This window comes from Leptonychotes weddellii, chromosome 9, assembly GCF_054177405.1.
Source record: "Leptonychotes weddellii isolate Sample4059 chromosome 9, ASM5417740v2, whole genome shotgun sequence".
Classification (NCBI taxonomy): domain Eukaryota; kingdom Metazoa; phylum Chordata; class Mammalia; order Carnivora; family Phocidae; genus Leptonychotes; species Leptonychotes weddellii.
The window spans coordinates 35,816,601-35,840,612 of record NC_138377.1 but is presented as its reverse complement, the minus strand read 5'-3'; the positions used below and the strand labels follow the sequence as shown (position 1 = coordinate 35,840,612).

Below are 24,012 nucleotides of genomic sequence, written 5' to 3'. Positions count from 1 at the left end.
AAAAAAAAATGCTTTAACTGAGATGCTGTCTAAATTGGATGCTCCAACAGCTAGGGTAAATGAGGCAGAAGAGTCAGTGACATAGAAGACAAGATGCTGGAAAGGAAGGAAGCTGAGGAAAAGAGAAAAACTAATGGACCATGAGGGGAGACTTCAGAAATCAGCACTACCATAAAGTGAAACAATATTAGAATTATTGGGGTCCCAGAGGAAGAAGAAAGAGAGACGGACAGAAGGTATATTTGAGCAAATCATAACTGAGAACTTCCCTAATCTGGGGAAGGGAGCAGGTATTCAAGTCCAAAAGGTAGAGAGAACCCTCCTCAAAAATAATAATAGACCAACATGCTGATTTATACTAGTGAAGCTTGCAAATTTCAGAGATAAAAGGAAAATCCTGAAAGCAACTCGAGGCAAAAGCTTCTTAACCTACAATGGTAGAAACATTAGGCTGGCAGCAGACCTAGCCAGAGACCTGGCAGGCCAGAAAGGACTGGCATGATATATTCAGGGTACTAAATGAGAAAAACATGCAGCCAAGAATACTTTATCCAGCAAGGCTGTCATTCAGAATGGAAGGAGAGATAAAGATGTTCCAGGACAAACAGAAACTAAACTAAAAGAATTTGTGATCACTAAACCAGCCCAGCAAGAAATATTAAAAGGGATCCTGTAAGTGAAGAGAGAGCCCAAAAGTAACACAGACTAAAAAGGGGAACAGAGACAATATACAGAAATAGTGACTTTACAGGTAATACAATGGCACTAAATTCCTATCTTTCCATAGTTACTCTGAATGTAATTTACATTCATAAATTTGATAACTTAGAAAATTAATCAATTCTTGAAAGCCACACACTCCTAAAACTCAACCAAAACTAAAAAAAGATGAAATAGACAATCTTGATATACTATAACCATTAAAGAAATTGAATTTTTAATTTAAAATCTCCTAAAAAAGAAAGAATCTAGATTCCGATGCTCTGGTTTCTTTATTTTTAGATTCATCCATGTTGTTGCATGTATCAATAGATCATTCCTTTTTGTTGCTGAGTAATACTCCATTATGTGGAATATTCTACATTTTGTTTATTTCATTCATCTGTTGTGGACATTTGGGTTTTTTACAGTTTGGCACTATTATGTAAAAGCTTTTATGAACATTCATTTACAAGTCCTTGTATGGACATATGTTTTCATTTCTCTTGGGAACATACCTAGGACTAGAATGGCTGGATCATATGGTAGGTGCATGTTTAACTTTTAAGAAATTGCCAAACTGTTTTTCAAATCAGTTGTATAGATTATTTTACATTCCCACCAGCAGCATCTGTATATAAACTATGAATTTCATTTGTATAAACCCTAGAAAATGCAAACAAATCTATAGTAACAGAAAGTACATCATTGGTTGCCTGGGCCGGGGTAGGCAGGGCAAGTAATTACAAGGGAGCACAAAGGAACTTTGGGGACTGATGGATATGTTTGCTCTATTGTCTAATGGTTTCGCAAGTGTGACCATATATGTCAAAATATATCAAATTGTATACTTTAAATATGTGCAGACCACAGTACATCAACTATACTTCAGTGTTAAAATAATAATAGGTGTTAAAAATAATAGGATGTTTATTTTGTTTACTTAGTAGGATATGTTATTTAGCCCTGGAATAACAGATTGTGACTGAAGTCTCATGTGCCTTACTGGTGCACCCAGTAGTTGAACAGACTAAGCCTAAAGCCATAGCTTCTCCTACTAACCCTTCTGACCATCTCACCAGCTGTCACCTTGCACAACCCCATCTCTGCCTCACTTTCAGCATTGATAGAATGAGCACACCATTTCCTTCCTATTTCCAAGGGCCGTTTGAGATAATGGTTAGGAAATGAGAGGTCAGGGCAAAATAATAAACTTTTTAAAAACTCAGTATGTGAACACTTGGTTTCACAGCTCTTGACTATCTTTGACAAAATGAACTTTGACAGAAAGCTGCCTTTCCATCTTCGGTTGCTCACAAAAAAGATCAAGGAAGAGGGGGTTTATACACATAAAAGTATATGATTGTGCATGTCATAGAAAAACACCATACGGGTGAGTTTTTAAAGATCACTTTATTTATGCCTTTTCTACCCTTCATTGGCAGGAGTAATTGAGCAAACTAAACTCATTTTTCCTTCATCCTCAAACCACGCTAATTTCAGTCTCTATGAGTTTTCATTCATGACATTCTGGAAGGCTGGCATACTCTCAACAAACCCTAAACACCGGCAAGCACAATGACAAGGTCTAGAGATTTTGTGACAAAACAAAACTGACCTGCACTCCAATCTCTTGAAACCTTTGTCTAAATTCCACCCTTTCAAGGCTCAGTGCAAATCATCTCCACAAAGGATTTCCACACTATTCTATATGCTACGGAGGGGTTTCCATAGTGCAGTGGTTAGCATATTCACCTCGCACTATTCTATATTCAAATCTCTCCCTTTTCTGAATTATTTGTGCTGACAGTCTATACCATGCCACATGACAATGCTATTTTGTAGCATTCTAGAATTGTTCCAACAATTCACCTTTTTAATTTTTACCCCAGGTGCAGTGTATTCAATTAGTCATAATGCCCATTTTCATCACTGGTTGTGCAAGAGCCCTCTTGTGTATTTTATTTTATCCCCATACTGCACCCTCTTTATTCCGTTGCTACTGTACCCCATGGTCTACCTCTGTCACCTTCCCCCTTTTGTAAGGATAGCCACCCGAGGGCCTCCAACTTACCCAACAACTATTCCAGTTCTTTTATGTATGTTGACTATAGCTAAACTAACTGCTTATAAAACAGGAACATGTTTTTCTTCTGTTACACCCCTCTTGACAGTAGACAGGCAAGGAATATTTGCTGGTTTTCTGTTGTGACCTATGTATGTTTTCTACTGTCAAGTGGTAAAGATTAAAGTAATACTACTAGTGGGGTGCCTGGGTGGCTCAGTCGTTAAGCATCTGCCCTCGGCTCAGCTCATGATCCCGAGGTCCTGGGATCAAGCCCCACATCAGGCTCCCTGCTCCGCGGGAAGCCTGCTTCTCTCTCTCTCCCACTCCCCCTGCTTGTGTTCCCTCTCTCGCTGTGTCTCTCTCTGTCAAATAAATAAATACAATCTTAAAGTAATACTACTAGTAAAAAAAAGTAAAATTAATAACTAGAGTAAAGCGTTGTCAATGGGGTCTTCCTGAGCTGAGTTTAATCCTGGCTTTACCCCTTACTAGCTCTGTGACTTTGGGAAAGTAATACCTACTTGCTTTGAGCATCTCTTTCTTCCTCTATAAAGATGGATAATACCACATACCTTAGTGGGCTATTATGAGGAATAAATAAATTAACTCACACAAAGCACCTTAGTACAGCAAACGGCATATGACAGGGGTCTAATAATAGCTGCTATGAGCCCTATCTACTGCTTCAAATTAGTCATTTGTACCTGTCAGCTCTTCTAAGAGTGTGAGTACCTCAGGGGCAGGTCCATTTCAGATACTTCTTTATTATCTGCTCATTATTCTGCACTCTGCTTCGTGTAATGTTCCATACATTTATGTTTACTATAATTCTTTGGTTAGCATTCTACTAACCTAGATTTTAAGAATATATGCTAGAGTATTTCAAAATGCTTTCTTGCAGGAGGGGAGGTGGGTGGGGGGAAGGGGTAACTGGGTGATGGGCATTAAGGAGGGCACTTGATATAATTAGCACTGGGTGTTATATGCAACTGATGAATCACTAAACTCTACCTCTGAAATTAATTTAAAAAAATACAAAAAATGCTTTTTTTATCCAAGAATGCAGTATGTGTTAATATCTTTATTGCAAGATTCATGGCAATCTTTTATTAATTATTACATGTTGAAAGAAAAGTTGTATCTACTGAAAAGTAAAATCAGAAGTTAGTCTTCAGTGTATAAGAAGATTGCTGTTTTCATTTCTACCTCCAGTGGCTTAAAAAATACAAGTACTCCTCCTTCAGTCATGTTTTGTCTTCCAGGTTTTAAAGTAAGAGATATCTGCATCCTGTAATAAAGTGACAGTAACATGAGTCAGACCCTCCTTATAGTTACCCTAGTTTTTTTTTTTCCTACAAATTCCTTCTGTTTTCAGGAGCTATATCATTATGATTCACCGTTAAGAATCCTTATAAAACCTGGGCAAATGCTTAAATTAGAATAAAAGTCATAGCCAGAATTCTAGATCTCCACAAAAATATCTCTGTAGGACTCAGCATCATTATGTCCCTCTATCAGATATAAATATCATTGATTAGCATCTGCCCACAGCATTTTTTTTTTTTTTAAGATTTTATTTATTTATTTGAGAGAGAGAGAGAACACATAAGGGGGGGGAGGATCAGAGGGAGAAGCAGACTCCCTGCCGAGCAGGGAGCCTGATGCGGGACTCGATCCCGGGACTCCAGGATCATGACCTGAGCCGAAGGCAGTCGCTTAACCAACTGAGCCACCCAGGTGCCCCGCCCACAGCATTTCTTAAATGCTGACATTTCTACTATTACTCTTCTGGACCAGCATATTATGCCTATAATAAATACAAAGAATTGGGGCACTGGGTAGCTCAGTCAATTAAGCCTCCAACCCTTGATTTCAGCTCAGGTTATGATCTCAGGGTTGTGAGATCGAGCCCCACACTGGGGCCACATTCAGCAGGGGTCTGTCTGCTTGAGATTCTATCCCTTTTTTCTCTCAAAAATAATAGTAATAATAAAAAAATAAATCCTTAGAAAAACAAAATAAATAAATACAAAGAATAGGTCAGGGTATTTAGAATTGAAGTATCTGACAGATAACTCTAAAATGATTTGTGAACTTCTAGTACATTGCTTAAAGCGTAAACCAAGGCAACTCGATAATCCTTAAGATGTGACATTTCATTTGGGAAGATACGCATTTACCACTTCTAAGAATGTGCACTAAGACAAAATAATAAATAACACAATTCGGTGCAGCTCTTGTTCTTGATCCTGAAAAATAATATATATTCTTAAAAACAAAGTTCCAGATATAATGTTCCTAGCCTAAACAACAGAAATAAATTCAAGTATTATCAATAAGTACATTTAGCTTGATAAGCTATACTGGCATTATCTTAATGTAGATGCCTTATAAGTAAATTTCAATGAGGAGATGGAGATATATATATATATATATATATACACACACACACACATATATATATATAATTGAAAATAATGGAAGAAAAAAAGCAGGGAGGAGAAAACGGAGTAAAAAAATTGAGGAACAATTTTTTCAGTTCATATGGTTTTGCGTAAAGAATGAGGTATTTTATCTCAGAAATGTTCTTGGGAAATGAAAGGATGCCCAGTTTATCATAAAAAAGTTATTAGCAATAAGACCATGTACTAAGCGGGGGCGCCTGGGTGGCTCGGTTGGTTAAGCATCTGCCTTTGGCTCCGGTCATGATCTCAAGGTCCCGGAATCAAGCCCCACATCGGGCTCCTTGCTCAGTGGGGAGCCTGCTTCTCCTCTCCCTCTGTCCCTCCCCTCTGCTCATGCTCTCTCTCTCAAATAAATAAAATCTTTAAGAAAAAAAAAGACCATGTAATAAGCAATATATTAAAGATGGTAGTTGGAAGAGAAGGGCCATCATTTTAGGAAAAACCAGATGTAATCAAATGCTTGATTTACTGAGTAATGTTTATATTTTACAGTTAGATAATCTATAAACAAAACAAAATAACGTTTGTGGACATTCCAAAAAGCACTACTGCTATAGAGGCACCAGAACTCTAGCCCCTGGTCCCCTCTTTCCTTGAACCCAATCATTTCTAGAATGTATTCTCTCTCCGCCCTCTTGCTGAACTCTTTCATCTTTATCTGTTAGCTAAATATCCTGCTACCATCCAAACAAAAGCATTAAGAGCTGATAATTAACAAGCATAACACTCCAAGACATGTCTTAAGAGTTTTCCATATACTCACTCACTCCCCATGACAATCCTATGACTAAGTGCATCATTAATCTCCATTTTGTAGATGGGGAGATTGACTTACAGAGAAAAATTTGCCTGAGATTAAGGGATGAGCTCACAGGATAGAGCTGGGATTTCAACTCAGGGAACCTGGTACGAGGCTCCATGCTCTTAACCAGGACACTATGTCACCTCCCTAGTATGGAGCCCTTTCCTTCTCAACTCTTATCCATCACTGGACACAATACCACTCTATCAGCTATCCTCTGAGTTTAAAATTCAGACGTAAATCTTTGATGAAGCTCTACCTTTGGAACCATCCCACACTACTACATCCCAACATTACCAAAACACATATAAATCGTCCACATTACAACTTGGTAGCCAATGAATAGCCTCCTTCAGGATTTTTCAAGCTTGGGACTTGTTTAGTGCATCATGTTAGTTTTATAACCTTTAAGTCTCTTTAACCATTTTGGTTGTTTGCTTTTTTTTACAGATTCATTTCACTGTCCTGCAAAAACTGGGAACAAATTAAGTACCTAACAAATTGTGGATTGCTTAAATAGTGGTAGGTTATATAATGATACATATAGTATGCTTCCACTGAATAATTCTCTTTATAGATCAATCCCTGCTACCTTTTTTCTAAAAGAAGGTAGTAGTCATTGAAAAAATACTTTAACAATAAAAACCATCTACAGAAATGGCCTTTCTTTGCATTATCATACCCATAATTTTTAGCTTTAATTCATTACATTTTCTGTGATCTTTATACATTACAGATGGTCACAATTTTCTCAGAAATAGCTCATAATATTCCTCACTTTTCTGTAAGAATGAATGCCAAAAGAATGAATAATCACCGTATTTTTTCAGACATGGGCTTTTGGCACATATCATATGTGCACAGTGCTTCCAGAATGAGGCCAAAGGAACCAGCACTACACAGAGAATGTGCATGAGTTTTAACAGCATGGTAAGTCTTTGACAGAGTTAAGCATGGGCCTGAGATATACCTCATCCTGGGGGAAATGGGAAGGGAGGCCAGGTATCAACCCAAGGAGACCATACCAGGTAGGAACTTGTGGTGAAAAGCAGTGGAAAAAGAGTATTTTGATCCATACACTGATCAATCAGGAAGTGCAGAACAGAAAATGGCAATCCTTGATTTGATTTTACCTTGGAGAAACTTCTTTCTCCAAGACCAGTGGTAATTTATAGTAAACCAACAGATAAGCACAGGGAACACAATTCTTTTTATCTCTTTTGTATTTACATCATGAGGTTGGTGGAGGGTTAGTAAGACAAGTTTTCAAGTACTAGAAGATTTCATACTTTCCTACAAGACTGATATATATTAAGAAGTGCATAAATGGGTCTTACCAAACCATTCTTAAAGTTCTCAATTCTTCTCTTCCCTAACTTGTTGGTTAGCCACAAGGCCCAGGTTGGCATATATTGCCAAAAATATGTTATCAACAAAAAAGGGTGATCCGAGATCCAAACTTCTTTCAAATCATTGGCCATGCTGATTAACATCAGCCGCACACAACGACTGGTCGCCATCTTGTGGGACTGGGCTGTCTCAACGCCAATAGTCTAAGAAAATGTTAAAAAAAGAATTAAGTGAATGCTGTGTATTTATCCAAGTAATTTAACAGAACTTTTAAGCTGGAAAGGACGTAGAGGTCATCTAGTGGAGTGACCTTTCAGTGGGACCTCATGACCCTTTGTATCCCCATAGCTACTAATGGGTGTCTATAAGCTATTTGTAGTATTTCCAAAAGCCTAAGAGAAATCATACACTTACCAGATAAGATTGTGCAGGCTCAACAAAAGAGAAGGTTCTTTGCTTTTTCCTTAGATCACCTTTAATGTCTTTACTGATAATTATATGTCATTTTAGCAATAAAAGTTTTTAAACAAATTACTAATCCATTTAGCAAGAGAAGTTCTAGAAGATGTAGACTCCATGGGGATAAAATGGAAGAAGAAGATAAAAGCAGTTTCTGATAGTGAACAAATCTGGTACTGCTCACCTAGTTAACCCCCTACCATTCTACAAATAAATAAACAGGCCCAGAAAGGTAGTGACTCGGCTGTGCTCACACAGATCATTAGCAGCAAACAGTTCTGCAGTCCAAGTCACCTGATTCCTAGAATAGCACGCTCATTCTGTTTCACCCTAGCGCCTCCACAGAAAATGTGAAAATATAAATGGTATCTGTAAACTTTTACACACAAGCAGAAATAGATTTATGTCTCAGTAGAAATCGATCCTCACGGAGAAGAAGGAAAATTTCACGGTCTTTAGGGGGATTTTGGATGATTGAGTGAGACTGGATTCTTCACAAGACATTGTCATCCACTGAGTAACTCACTATGTATAACCCATGAGCTGAGGGAGCACAGGCCTGTGCTCAGCACAGGTGAAGCTAACCTAAAATTATCTTAGTTCGGCAAGGCTTTTCCTAAGCTCCTTCACCATAGCCCCTCTTGAAAATCCCAGGAAGATTTAAAGTACTAAAATTCAGCCACACAGAACCTTTCAATGTTGCTATAATTTGTGAATTGACAGAAGCTGGGCTTTAAGAATACTGACAGCCCACATAATAGTGGATTCCTTATAACCAGAATCTTCTCAATTTCTTTAGCCTTTATTAAAACTGAATGCCAAAGCACCGTCAGCTAACCTTAACAGTGTTCCCAGTGCCATGAGGTAAGTTTTGTAAATAATTCATAACATGGTAACATGTTAGTCTAACATGTTAGAAAAAATTCTAAACCCTGAGACATAGTGATACAATACCAATATATAACTACTAAGGCATTCAAATTATTCTCAAACTAGACATTTTTACCTTTTGGACGTCTTCAGTTAGGGAATTCTTCACAATATTTGATTGCACAGGTCCTGGACAAATGTTAGAAATTACTATACCTGGGTATGTAGCAAGTTCAGCTCGGAGGCAATTAAAAAAACCCTAATGGAAAAAAAAAAAAAAGGCAACAAATAAAATTAAATACACACATCTCATATTTGCTCTTAGCATGAAATTACTTTTCTTCAACTTTTTATGGGGGACAATAGTGGCACATAATCAAAATATGTTTTGAAATGCCAAGTAAAGGATGGGAAATATAACTGGGCAAGCTTATTAAATATTTTTAGCTGTAAGACTGGGGGCAATCTAGAACAGGCATCCTCAGGCATCCTCATCTTCTGGTAGGAAGAGTTCACCCCTTTTGGCAGTGGTGGCTCATGCCATCAAGTGATTTTTTATGGTAGGTGCTAGACAAGTGGAAAACTCTCCCTGGAGATTATTCCGAGACACCCTTCTCACACCAGTCCCCAGCTCCCCACTCCAAAAGAGGTGCGTGTTCTCCACTGAGAATCACTGAGGTTGGGCCTCTCTTATCCCTCCGAGTGGTCTAAAGTGCCAGTGCTGACACCAGAGGGAGCGAGAGGGGTTAGTAATACTTAACGGAAATTATCAGAGAGTAAGAATTCAATGTTTTCTATTTATATTACTATTTTAACAGACAATTCATTTCAGCAAACATTTATTTTTAGGGTTAGCAAGAGACTGCATGGCTGGTTAAAAAAAAATAATACGACTGCTTACTTGATGGCTTTTGTAAAAACAAGCTAAACCTTCTAGACTTAAAGATATTGGCCATTTCTAAACCAAATAGGGAATAAACATCTACTTCCCCCCTCATCTCTTTTCTAAATTAGGAAATGTTCCAAGACTACATTGGTATAAGCTGAGTTAACCACTGAAGAGTCTAAATAGCTAACCCAGAGTGTGTTCATTCATGGTCCAACACTAAACAGTTCCCAGCTCCTAATACTGACCACTAATAAACAGGGGCGGTGAGGGTTCACGCTATCAGAGATTAATAAAGTGGCTGACTCAGATGGACAGGAAAAAAGGCTTTGTAAATTCAAGAACTCTCATACCCTTAACCTTTTGCCTCTCTATAACAAAAGAGGATGAGGACACCATGAAAGCCAATCCATCAGATGCTAATACATCTCCTTGTCTGAAATCACATCTGGTATAGAGTGTGAACTTTTCAATGATAAACAAATTCACTCTAGAGCTTGTTGGGAATCAGGGAAGAAGTGTTCTTCGAAAAGTGCTTCCTGGTCCCAGGGTTCAGCTACTGGTTTAACTAACTGGAGTCTCAACCTGCCATGTTGTATCAGAGGATCAAATCCAGTAAGAAAACAGTGAGTCCTGGCAGGCAGGCCAGATAACTCAGGTTGTGTTTTGCTGAAAGCACTCTGCATGTCATGAGAAACCTGGCTGCCTTCCCTCACCTGCCTGCCTGAGACTTGCCCAACTGCTCTGCAGGAAGTGACTACTACCCCAGCACCACATATGGGGACATCATCAGTGTCCCATCCGGTTCACCACTCTGCAACTGTCTGCTCTCCCCAGCAGAAAGAGGATACCCTCAAGAACCAGCTTCAGATCTGCATGAAACTGTGAGCACCATTCAGCTGTGCCATCTCATTACCCCAACGGTACAATATTCTACTCACACTGACCTTCAGCAGCATTAATTATAAATTATGTGTCTCCTATTGGCCTTAGGATCTAATCTGTTCCACATTACAGTTTAATAATATTTCTTCATATCTACTTTTAAGCCAACATTAAAACTTCATTTCTTTTCAATATTTACCTCTAGTAACTTATGCAACCCAAATCAAGCATTTCTCCTAGCCTCTGCTATGACTAGCTTTTCTTCTTTCAGTGAAGCCACGGTCAACAGAGTCAAGCCTAGTCCCAGTAAGGATATGAAGCCCAGGGCTACTCATCCAGTGGGGAGCTCCTATTTCTGACATGCATATATATTTAGACCAGGTAAAACAAATACCAACCACAACGGGGAAGGAAAAAGAAGCCACAGAATGAGAACGACAAGTACAACCTCAAGTGTGTGTGGAAGAAGTGAGGGGTAGATCCCAAATTTGCCATGAAGATATGGTAGAGATGAGGATAAGGGTGACAGGTTGACTAGACTGAACACTTCTTGAGGGTAGGGACCGTTTCTTATCTTTATACCCCCAAGATCTGTTGCAGGGCATGGCATGGCACAGTGTAGATACTCAATACAGGTTTGCTGAATTAGGAAGAGGCCTGTAAGATTCAAGTCTTTTTTAGCATCTTCTGGGGATGTCCTCTACCAAAGGTCTCTTTGGGTCTCTTCTGCTGTCTCCCTACATCACTGCCCAGTTCCCATGACCTCTGGCAGTGATGGTCATATCCCCCATATACATATTTAGATCAGTACCATCAGAGTTGAGTTTGAGCAGCCTTACCCGCAGAGCATGTTTGCTGGCACAATATCCACTAGAAAGGGGCGCAGATAAGATACCCAGGAGGCTATTCACAATAACAATCTTTCCTTGCTTCCTCTCGATCATGTGAGGCAGAACACACATTGTCAAGGACACCGTCCCTAAGTAGTTAAGTTCTATTAGCTCCTTGAAGACATCCAGGCTGGTGTCCATGCACAGAGAACGCTGGGATCTTCCAGCATTGTTGACCAGAATGTCGATCTAGTTAAAAAAATCAGAAAAGGGGCACTCTGGGGATGACTTGTAAATGGACTGATGCAATTCTTAGGGATGGTTGGTTTTATCATTAACTTGAAAAAAATCAATGGAGTGGTGAATTTTCAGAAGTCAGCAATGAAGAGAGAAAATGAAAACCAGAATTCACCTGTGGAATTAATTTCCCATCTTAAGTGACTTTTTTAAGTGTCACAAAAATAAAAGACACAGTGAATTTTTACCTTCTTTTGTTCCACATCGAGTAATTAGTACTTGTCAAGGTATGGAAAGTGCGAACTACATAACGCCAAGAATTCGAGTATAAGAGACTCGTGGGCACTGATCCCACTACACGGACCCATTTACCTAAAGCCCTTTCAGTGATCGCACAAAGATGGGAATCTCTTTTGTGGCTGTGTCAAAGCAAGACTTATTGATTCAAAATGGCTCCTTACTTTACCAAACTCCTGGAGAACCGCTTTGGTAGCTGCTTCGTGGGAACTTCTATCAGTCAGGTCAAGCGGCAAAACCAGTATATCTTTTTCTTTTAAATTGCCATTCTCTAGATAAAGACATTTAAAAATTAGTGCAGAAGTCATAAGATAGTTTGATCAGGCTTCTCGCTACTTGCATTAAGTTTAACACCCACCCTACAATGGGACTTGGCAACAAACTCATTTCTGGGGGGCCTTGTGGAAGAATTTCTCTCAGTGACCGAGAGCACTGGTAGTAATGAGGCAACATCTTATCAGACAAAATGCTGGCTGGGTCCACAGGAAGAAGGATGGCTCTCTTCAACGTGAATATATACAATCTAACACTGGAGGGGCGCCTGGGTGGCTCAGTCGGTTGAGCGACTGCCTTGGCTCAGGTCATGATCCTGGAGTCCCGGGATCGAGTCCCGCATCGGGCTCCCTGCTCGGCGGGGAGTCTGCTTCTCCCTCTGACCCTCCCCCTCTCATGCTCTCTCTATCTCATTCTCTCTGTCTCAAATAAATAAATAAAATCTTAAAAAAAAAAAAAAAAATTTTAACACTGGAACAGACTCTAAAAGGAATCAAGATTATACTACAAGCTAAAAAAAAAAAGCAGAAATTTTAGAGCTATTTCTTTAGAAGAACAGAGGAACATTTGTCTTATGATAGGTGCACAAAATATAGTTGCTCTTTTACACACATTAAAAAATAAAAACAATTTATGCCTTATACTAGTAAAACATTCAGAGTTCCCCAGTCACATGACACATAGAAGCTTCCTTCCAGAGAAAAGGATTCCAGGAAGCAAACAAGCAAAAGGACACAATCCTGAAATTCCCAATCAAGAAACACGTGGAGCTAGACTGGCCCTTTCTATTAGTGTTCATCAAAAGAATAAGGCTCTAACCTTGAAATACAACAAGTAATGCCAATACGAAAAACAAGCAAGGAGAGAAAATAAAAGAGGTAGAAAGGTTTTACAGGCAAAGTCTAAACTGTGAAACATGAACTGTCTTAAAGAGATGGAAATGCTTGCACCAATGATCGGACAGAAGAAAGGAAAACAATCAGCCTCATTCCAGCCAAGAAATGCTGACATGGTTCGTTTCTGCCAGTACAGGACTTGCAAGTCTCCACAGCTGGAGGAACAACTACCAGAGGGAGTGTCCCTGTGCAAAACACGAGAGGCCTCTGTAAGCGATGTCCTGAAAGAGGCCTTCTGGCCTTGGCTGTGGACTCCTCTTTTTTGGGTGGTTAATGTTTAAAGAATGACAGGTAGAGAGATGACCAAAAAAATGGTCTGCTTGAAAATGCAAAATTATCTCATTTTAGGTACTAAATGTCCCATGAGAAATAATCACTTTATTACTTAGGACTGCTTTCATGTGAACATAACTACACCAAAACCCAGGCCAAAAAAATTAAAAATTACCATTGTTGCTCTAATATGAATATTACCTCAAGCTGCATTTTACAACCTAATTCAATTTCCATTCTTTCATTTTTATAACAAAAATTTTATAGCATCCCATATGACTTTAATATCTGACATGTTAGCAAAATGAAGGATCATAATTCAACTTCTATGGTTACATACATGTATGCCATAACAACCAAACTGTTCTTTCTCTAAGACAAAAATATAAGATATGTGGTCACTGAAAACCCACCAGCATTTGCAAGAATTGGTGGTCACTCCCTAATACCAAGAGTCAGTGCAAAAGAAAAGTAGAAAGGCACACATGGATCAATGGAGCAGAATAGAACATCCAGAAATAAACCCACAATTATATGGTCAATTACTCTTTTACAAAGCAGGAAAGAATGCCCAATGGGAAAAAGACAACAATCTTCAACAAATGGTGTGGGGAAAACTGGACAGGGATATGAAAAGAATGAAACCTGGACTACTTTCTTAGACCATACACAAAAATAAATTCAAAATGGATTAAAGACTTAAATGTGAGACAGGAAACCATCAAAATCCTAGAAGGGAGGGGTGCCTGGGTGGCTTAGTTGGCTAAGCATCCAACTCTTGATCTCAGCTCAGGTCTTGATCTCAGGGTTGCCTGAGTTCAAGCCCCGTGCTGGGCTCCAGGCTGAGCGTTCAGCCTACTTAAAAAGGAAAAAAAAAAAATCCTAGAAAGGAACACAGGCAGTAACTTCTTTGACATTAGCTGTAGTAACTTCTTCCTGGCTCTGTCTCCTGATGCAAGGGAAACAAAAGCTATTGGGCCTACATCAAAATAAAAAGCTTCTGCACAGTCAAGGAAACAATCAACAAAACTAAAAGGCAACGTACTGGATGGGAGAAGATATTTGCAAATGACGTTCCTAGTAAAAGCCTAGTATCCAAAATATATAAACAACTTACAAAAACTCAACCCCCCCAAAAACAACCCAATTTAAAAATGGGCAGAATTTGCTATGACGTGGGTGGAGCTAGAGTATTACGCTAAGTGAAGTCAGTCAGTCAGAGAGGGACAAATACCACATGATTTCACTCATATGTGGAATTTTCTTTTTTTTTTAAATGTTTTATTTATTCATGAGAGTCAGAGAGAGAGATAGAGAGAGGCAGCGGCAGAGGGAGAAGCAGGCTCCCCGCTGAGCAGGGAGCCCGATGCGGGACTCGATCCCAGGAGCCTGGGATCGTGACCTGAGCCGAAGGTAGAGGCTTAACCATCTGAGCCACCCAGGCGCCCCTCATATGTGGAATTTAAGAAACAAAACAATTTTAGTATATGTGCTGCTGAAGCGAGCACTAAGAAACAGGTATAGGGAAAAAAGAGAGAGAGGCAAACCAAGAAGCAGAATTTTAACTACAGAGAACAAACTGACGGCTACCAGAGGTGAGGTGAGGGGGGCGGGGGGAGTTGAATAGGTGATGGGGATTAAGGAGGGCACGTTTTGTGATGAGCTCCAGGTGTTATATATAAGTGTTGAATCAGTAAATTGTACACCTGAAACTAATAATACATTGCATGTTAACTGGAGTTTAAATAAAAACCTAAAAAAAAGGGGCAGAAAAAGATGAACAGACATTTCTCCAAAGAAAACATTCAGATAGCCAACAGACACATGAAAAGATGCTCATCATCACTTATCATGAGGGAAATGCAAATCAAAACCACAATGAGATATCACCTCACACCTGTCAGAATGGCTAAAATCAACAACACAAGAAACAACACATATTGGTGAGGATGTGGAGAAAAAAGGATACTCGTGCACTGCTGGTAATGCAAACTGGTGCAGCCATTGTGGAAAACAGTGTGAAGGTTCCTCAAAAGTTAAAAATAGAACTACCTTCAATCCAGTAATTACACTACTGGGTATTTAACCAAAGAATACAAAAACACTAATTCAAAGGGATACATGCACCCCTATGTTTATAGCAGCATTATTTACAATAGCTAATATATGGAAGCAACCTGTGTCCAGTGATTAATGAATGGATCAAGAAGATGTGAGATATATATATATATGTGTGTGTGTATATATATATATATATCTAGCTCAGCCATTAATGGAATACTACTCAGCCATTAAAAAGAATGAAATCTTGTCATTTGCAATGACATGGATAGAGCTAGAGAGTATAATGCTAAGCGAGATAAGTCAGTCGGAGAAAGACAAATACCACATTCCACTCATATGTGGAATTTAAGAAACAAACAAGCAAAGGGAAAAAATAGAGAGAGAAAGACAAATCAGGAAACAGACTCTTAACTCTAGACAACAAACTAATGGTTACCAGAGAGGAGGTGGCTGGGGGAGGGGCTGAAATAGGGGATGGGATTAAGGAGTACACTCATCCTGATGAGCACCGGGGAATGTATGGAAGCATTGAACCACTATATTGTACACCTGAAACTAATATGACGCTGTATGTTAACTAGCTGGAAATAAAACTAAAACTTAAAAAAAAAAAAGTGAATTAGAAAGGCATCAGAAAAAGAGAAGAATAAGCCAAGGGCAGCTAATGAAGAGATGCCCAAAGGAAGAGGATTTGGATCTGAGCGCTTGGAACATTTGGAACCAGAGTGGACTGCCTGGGAAAATCCCACGCTTCCCTCTAAAATTCTCAAAATTGTATTTGAATTTGGATTCTGGTTTATTTCTAGGAAGCACTGTGGCCATTTTAGATTTACTCACCAAGGCACCTTGTTTTCACCCTTTCCAGCTCCTGCACTCTTCTGGCTGACAGCACAAGGGAGACTCCCAGTTTAGACAGCTGGCAAGCCAGCTCCTCGCCGATCCCACTCGATGCTCCAGTCACCCAGACCACCATATCAGTCAGCTCCCATTCTAGTGGGAAACAAGTGTGGAGTGAGCAGGAAATGAGCTATGGATTACACCCCATAATTAAAGATTACCAAAAAGATAGTCTTAAACCATACCACTAAATATGAAGACATCATGTGTAGAGTTTAAAATTTGCAATATCTTATATTTATGGCCTTGATTCTGGTGATGCTCACACATATACTTAACTCAAACTCACTGAGTTGTATACATTAAATATGTACAGTTTTTTTAACATGCTAATCATAGCTCAATAAAGTGATTTAAAATTTTTTTAATTAAATATCCTCAGAAACACCTCCTACCTAATTTTTTTTTTTAAAGTGTGAATAAAAGGATGCCTGGGTGGCTCAGTCGGTTAAGCATCTGACTTCGGCTCAGGTCATGATCCCAGGGTCCTGGGATGGACCCCTGCATCGGGCTGCCTGCTCAGCTCTCTCCCTCTGCCCCTCTCCCCAGCCCCTGCTCTCGCTCTCTCTCTCAAATAGATAAATAAAATCTTAAAAACAAAACAAAACAAAAAAAAACTGTAAAAATGTTACAACACTAAAGCAATGAGGAGTGATTGGTTCTCCTTTTCTCCACTGAAAAACTCACTTGCACTGCAAGACATGATAGCCACCGTCTATCTGAATTCCTAGAGAGTCACTGTGGTACAACACTCCTGTGTGCTTTCTTTATTAAAATATGTGTTATTCATCAAAAACAGTAGGGGCCCCTGGGTGGCTCAGTTAAACATCTGACTTCGGCTCAGGTCATAATCTCAGGGTCCTGGCATCAAGCCCCACATCAGGCTCCTCTCGCCCCCTGCTCATGAGGAGTCGGCTTGTCGCTCCGGCCCTACCCCTGCTCATGCTTACTCTCTCTCTCTCAAATAAGTAAATAAAATCTTAAAAAAAAAAAAAAAAAACAGTAAAAAAGGAATCACAACACACATTTCTGATTTGAGATCATAAAAATTAAAATTGGGAAATCAGTTTACTGTTTTAGTCAAACCATTCTAAAACCTAATTGTCGGGGGTAACAGTATGAGCTCTGGAGACTGCCAGGGTTCAAATCCTGGCTCCATCACACACAGCAAGGAAATGCCCTGTGAAAACTTGGTGCCTTAACGTTCCACAGCTGGAAAATTGGGTTAATAATAAAACCTCCCTCATAGCACTGTTGAGAAAAATGAGTTAAAATAAGTATCCAGAGCAGTGTCTGACACATACTCAGTGCTCAAGAAAATGTCAACTACTTATTGCTAAAAGTGTTTAACAAATAGACTTTTCAGCAGCAACACATAGAATATTCACCCACTAACTTGTGTGTTCTAATTTCTCCAGCCAGGGGCAATGGGGTTCCTAACTATAATGGCTTAATATTTTTTATTACTTCCTACGTGCTTAAACACATTATCTCATTAGAACCCTCCCAAGAAACTTAGGAAATAAGAATTATCTTAATTTTATAAAAAAAGGAAACTGAGGATTACAGGCATTAATTTACCGAACTAGACTATAAATTCCCTCAAGGCTGGGACCCTATCTGCCTTGTTCACTGTCCAGTGCCTAGCACAGAGACCAGAATATAGAAAGAACTCCATCAGTAACTGTTGAGTAAGCACCCCACAACCCTAGCAGAGCTGGGATATAAGCTCCAAAGCCACACTCTGACCACTAGCCTATGGTGCCCACATTTTAATATGATCAATCTTTTAAAACCCAACTATTTCTTAGCCATTCAAGAAAATACAACTTGTCTTCAGGAAAGAGGTTTCATGTAAGTATCTGAATTAAGCTGGGAAACATCCCAAATACTGCTTCTAGGCTACAATGCCTTCCTATCATATGATGTACTTCTATGGAAATGCACAACAGAGGACTCCCATCAGGAAGAGCGAATGTATATTCAGATAATCACGTATTCACTCATCGACAGCTCATTGTTCCAAAGTTCTGCAATACTCAGACTACAGAGTGAATATAATTGTTTGTAACTATTTACTAACTAGTATACAGCTCACAAAAATTTCTTCACGTTTACACCACTAAGCAAATATGACTTAAAACCAACAATGAAGGGGCGCCTGGGTGGCTCAGTCGTTAAGCGTCTGCCTTCGGCTCAGGTCATGATCCCAGATCCTCTCATCTCTTGCTTCTCTAAGGCTAAATAAACACCTCCAATGTCTGTGACCTTCCCTCATATGACATGGCTTAAGGTTTCCTCACTCTTTGTCTCACACCCCTCTGCACAAACTCTAGCTGGCCAATGCTTCTGCTGAAGAGAACTGGCCAGAGAAGGATCCAGGACTTCCGTGGGGTCTGGACAATGGCTGCCTCGGCCACTGGGGTGTCCCAGGGTCCAGCACAGAAGCGACACATACGAGCAGCCATTCAGAAGACATCGGTTGTGGACTGCCATGTTTGCTTCACACACTACATGCCTCCCAGGCTTGCCAAATCTTTTCTGGCAGTCATTTCAGAGTCCACTCACACTGAGGTTACTGCCAACTAAAACCCGAGTTTTCCTCTGGTGTGCTGCTGCTGGAGTCTTCCTCCTCTGGACTTGTGCCATGGACTTTTCTGGATCTATGTGCAGTATCTGAAGTTAGTCGCCCTTCAATTTCACCATGTGATATATATCCTTAGAAACACATAGAATTTCTCTAGAAGGATACATAAAAGGTGGGAAATGTTGGTTGCCTCCAGAGAGGCGTACTTGGTGGCTGGGGGCAGCTTTTCACCACATATCCTTTTGTGTCATTGAGTTTTGTAGCATGTGAGTATATTGTCTATTTTCTAAGGTGACAAAAATAATAAACCTATGGAGAAGACAAGGAGGATTTACTTATTTATAAAATATATATATTTTTTACCTTAATAGAGTCTGCTCGTCTTTCCAGTCTAAACTGTTCTGGGAACCTGAGTGTATCTCCATGTGGCTTTAACTTTGTTTTATTATCACCCTCCCAACCCCCAGTGGTCTTTCTAGTGATTTTTTCCCTAAAAATTCCCCCAAGAAATTTTAACACCAGATATACTGTATATCCATTTATGTGCTGCATATATATATATGTATATCTGTGCTTTATACATAAAAAAAGAGTTCTAGAAAGCTTACTCTACAGTCAATGCAGGTTTAAGAATGACTAAATTTAAAAATTAAAACTTAAATTAAAATTTAAAAGCCATTGCCATTTAACTTTATAACTGTTTTGGGGGAATAACTTTTAATGTAATTTATTTACTTAGATAAATGATAAGGTATCAAATTAGTATGCAAATTAGCCTATTCTAGAAGTTCATAATAATAATAGCAATGTAATTAAATGTATCTTAAAATCCTTCAAAACTATTTTTCCAGCAAAACATGAAAAGATTAAATGAATTTCTTAAGAACTATTTTTATTTTTTGCTTGACATGTGATAATAACTTTAACTAGCTGTGAGACACTGTCAACATTTTTCCTCTTCAGCACTTGACATAACTAATGGACCGAATAACTTTTGCAGAATTAAATTTAAAAAAAAAAACGATTTTTAGGTAATCTCAAATCCAAGTTAACACAAAAGCACTCAGGATCAAATGGAAATATCCACAAAGTAGCCACAAGGCAGCCATCAGACAAAAGAAGGACTGATCCAGAGAAGGTCTGACAATCACAGCCATCTATTTGCCATAGTTTTGTAGTGTTGACCTTGCAGAGGTGTATTTTCCACCAACTCAATAATGTCAGCACTCCAAATGTTATCCCCCAGAAAAATGCAACGAGACAAATCAAATATTAAGGAATAAGATTTTGTGCAGTAGGGTTGAGCTTTGGAGGGATAAAAAACACTGTACCATCTAAGATTTTTCTTTGGTCCTCAAGACCAGTTTTGATACCCTTGGGAGCCATACGGCTGCCCTGCCTCCCAGGCCCGTTTGGAAAGCCGAGTCTATCTTCTCCACTGCTATCACTTCCAAGTAAACTTCCTTACATGCTTTGGGTATTTTCACACAGGAAACTAGGTCCAGGGAAACCCCACTTCCCCTAGCGCTTATGGATCCAAAGCCTAGCTCTGGGTAGGTCATTTAATGTCTGCACACTGGTTCCCTATCGGGCAAATAAGATTAACAACGCCTACTTTGTAAGTCTCTGTAAAGGCTAGAGGTCGTGTCACATCGCTTGAGCACAAAGAATGTGTTTAGGAAACGACCACCAAATTTTAACCAGGGTACCGATGAAAGTGGGAGAGGCAGAATGCCCCTCAGTATGCCAGTAATGATCTCGCCCCAGGCAAAATCCAGTTCTTTCTAGGGTGATACTTTTATCCCAGGACGTGAGTAGGGCGGGGAGGAGGTAAGTCTGGACACTCCTTTTATTTCACCACTCGGGAAGAGGGAACAACTTCTGGAAGTAAATAAACCGGGCTCCAGTTCTGAAAAGGAGGCTTCCTTACAGACTCAGGGGACGGGCACTGTTTGTCCAAGTGGTGTCCTCCGTGGACGCAACAGCTGAACCCCTGGGAGGCAGGGTAAGAGTCCCGAGGGCGCCCGGCCCGTTCCAGCGCCCTCCTAGTTTGGCGAGCGGGCAAGTCCTCCGCTGACCCCACCAGAGACCAAGGAGCAGGACAGCCTCCTTGGCCCCGGCTTTTTCCTCCCCGACAGGGAGCCCCAGCGAAAGGCGCGGAAGCCCCACGCCACCCGGAGGGATGCGGCGACAGCGGGGACGGCCGCACGGAGCCCGGCCTCCCCCTCAAGAGGCGCGGCTGCCGGTCCTCACCTGGACGTCGCCCCTGCCACTCGGCCCACAGCAGGGTCAGGTCGCCATCCGCCCGCAGGAAGCGCAGCAGCTGCACCACGAGCGCGAGGAGCACGCACAGCACCAGCAGCCACAGCAGCAACTCCCAGCTCATCGCGGCCGCGCGCGCCCGGCTCCGAGGGGGGAAAAACTGACCGCGTCGTAGCCGCCGAGCAGCGCGCAGCACTCAGCGCGGCCACCTCCCCCAAGGCCGGAGAGCCTCCCGGCCCCGGCTCCGCCCAGATGGTGGGCAGGCGGGAGGGGCGGCCCGGGCGCGCCTAGTTTCGCACCGCCCCCCTCAACCCCGCCCTCCACCACCCGGCGGCTGGAGCCGCGCCCTGGGCTGCGCGGAGGATGTTGGGAATCCCCGCACGCCGCGCTCAGTGTTCAGAACCCCGCAACTGCTGCGCTCGCTTCGCTTGCGTCTGCGCCTACTGAAGGGTTGCTGTAGGGACAGAAGGCATGGAGGACCTTAAGATTCGCGGGACTGCTGTTAGTACAGTAGCCACAAGGTTTGTCACATCACGAACAGTTCTTTTAACAGTTGTTTTGAGGGCATATAGTTTCAAAGCTCGGGTTGTGTCAAAAGGAAGAGCACGGATATTCCGACCTATGATCGCGTTCTTTCCTTCTTTAAATGAAGGGAATAAACTATCAATTTTCCACCCACGCCATGCTCTCACCCACACCCACACCCAGTGAACCCCGACTGAGTTAGCACCTTGTTTTAGATTTGGAAAGCAGTTGCAAAAGACACTTGCCTGGTTCCTGGACGGGAAAGTGCAGTTTCAGTCCAGATGGTCCGTGAGTACCAGCTTGAGGATCAGGATTGGAGACCTGAGCCCAGCTGGTGCGCCCTCAGCAACCTGAGTAAATTATTTATCTTTAGGTACCCACAAAGAATAGGGAGGTTTAAATAAGAAGATGCCTGTGAAGGGCACAGTAGCTCATACACAGTAATTATATTCATTCTTTTATAATTATGAGAATTGTCATTTTTAATTGTTATTTATTGTTTCCTTTATAATGATCACTTCTTAGAGCCCAACCTGAAAGACAGGGACTTTGTTCATAAACTTCTATATTCTGGGCCTATAGAATTACCCTTGCACGGAGAGCAGTAAGACTGTTTCAGTTGTGATGCATCAGGTACTGTTGTGATATGGGTCTGGTTCTCCAAGGAGGACCTACACTAGCTAAACTTTGATTTTGACCGATTGTTTACCTCAATTGCAACTTGGTATAATACTGCTCAAGAGTTGCCCTCTTTGGTTTGTGACCTTTGCAATAGGGGTTTTCTTTTTCTGATGATAAATGACTTTTAAACTATGGTGCTTAAAGATACCACACTGAGTCTCATTCCATTGATAAAATTCCAAGAGTTTCCTCTGAGCCTGTTTCTGTAAAATTTGAGGATTGAATTAGATTTAGTGTCCCAAGACAGACCATACCATGGATGTGTACCTGGCTTCTCCATCAGAAACTCCAGCTCTGGGGAGGGTAAAAGGGGAACAGAGCTGTTTTTATGGAGAACTGGGACTAATACACAAACTATAATAAAACCACAGGGTCATTTCTCTTCACTAGCGATTCTTGCACTGGAAAATGAAAACAGTTGAAAATGAAAACACTACAAATTACAACATCATGAATTTCCTTTTACCTGAATAGAAGCACACTTTATTTTGGAATTTAATTATATGTTTAAAGAATCAGTCACTATGATCAGAAAAACAACTGTTATAGCAAATATCTTTGCAGTGCCTAATTGTCCTCATTTGTTCTATTCACTAGTGAGAAAAAGCCAGCCTCAGAATCTGCTCCCTTTGGTGAAGATACTCAGCAAGTTCTTGTCACAGTAGCATCCGTCAGGATTGCCTCTTCAAAACTGGATCCAAAGTGTGCAAAGCAAAGAAAAGATGAATAAATGAAGGGATTCCCCAGAGGCCCATGGGGCACAATAGGCAGAACAGTGGAGCCCCGGCCTCTCCTGGATTCGTCCGTTCAGGAATGGACAGAATATCAACCATTTATAAAAGTCCAAACGTTTTAAAAAGTGGATTCAAATATAAGCTACATTATTTCCAGTATGAATAGAGAAACTTAAACAACTGCCAGAGTCAAGGAGGGAAACACTCCATTCAGCCCCTTCTTCATTCCCATTTGGAAAGAGCATCGGCTGCTCCCTCTACTCACGTCTCTGAATCTTTTCATGAAGCCAGGACGGTGCTGAAGTCAAGTGGCCATCACACAAGTCCCCACAAGTCAAGGCAATGGTCCCTCGAGACAGGGTCCTTTCACAATTAGAGAAAAAGACTAACACCATATGCTCCATTTCAACACCTTACAATGTGCTTCTGACAGCACACAAACTTACTCTTAGCTGACTATCTGTTTTGGCAAAACAAATCTTAGTTCGGTGCTAAACATCCTTGTTCCCAAGCCATGATTTACCACCCAAAGTAAACGACACAATAAAAACAGAATACAATCAAAGCACAAATTTGTCGATACAATTGCACAAATTTGTCTATATAATTGCACAAAATGTCGATGCTATTCTTGATTCATTTCCACTAGAAATGAGCTTCAGAACATTTCATTGCTTCCTTCTAAACACCTATGTGTGTTAAAAATTAAGAATTTAAAAATGAAGGTTTTTGATCCACAAGCCTCTTAGGGACCCAGTTAAAGTGCATAGAAATTAGGTCATGGCTGAGAACAATGGAGAGTCTAATGGGGAACATTCTAGGCATTGTTGCAATACAACTTCCATCCTCTATAATACCTGGTATATATAACATACAAGGTATGTTCTGATGTCAAAGGCTGTTCCTTGGCATAAGCCAAATATAACTTTAAAACACTGATGAAAGTGAGACATCAGCTCCCCTCCTCATCAT

The 24,012-nt window shown here is 40.5% G+C and overlaps 1 protein-coding gene and 1 long non-coding RNA gene across 2 annotated transcripts; one reads left to right on the top strand and one right to left on the bottom strand.

Moving 5' to 3' along the window:
- Nucleotides 1–3,828: 3,828 nt before the first annotated feature.
- Nucleotides 3,829–21,341, bottom strand: DHRS7 (dehydrogenase/reductase 7). Its single transcript, XM_081830440.1, has 7 exons — nt 21,092–21,341; nt 16,192–16,344; nt 12,013–12,119; nt 11,324–11,563; nt 8,850–8,972; nt 7,372–7,587; nt 3,829–4,055 (listed from the first exon to the last, which is right to left on the bottom strand). Exons 1-7 carry the CDS (start codon nt 21,222–21,224, stop codon nt 4,008–4,010), a joined length of 1,020 nt encoding a protein of 339 aa, XP_081686566.1. The 5' UTR covers nt 21,225–21,341; the 3' UTR covers nt 3,829–4,007.
- A 63-nt stretch (nt 21,342–21,404) lies between these two features.
- On the top strand, nt 21,405–23,499 carry LOC145723420 (uncharacterized). Its single transcript, XR_014148446.1, has 2 exons — nt 21,405–21,621; nt 22,904–23,499. It is a non-coding gene; the product is annotated as an uncharacterized LOC145723420 (long non-coding RNA).
- The last annotated feature ends 513 nt before the right edge of the window (nt 23,500–24,012 follow it).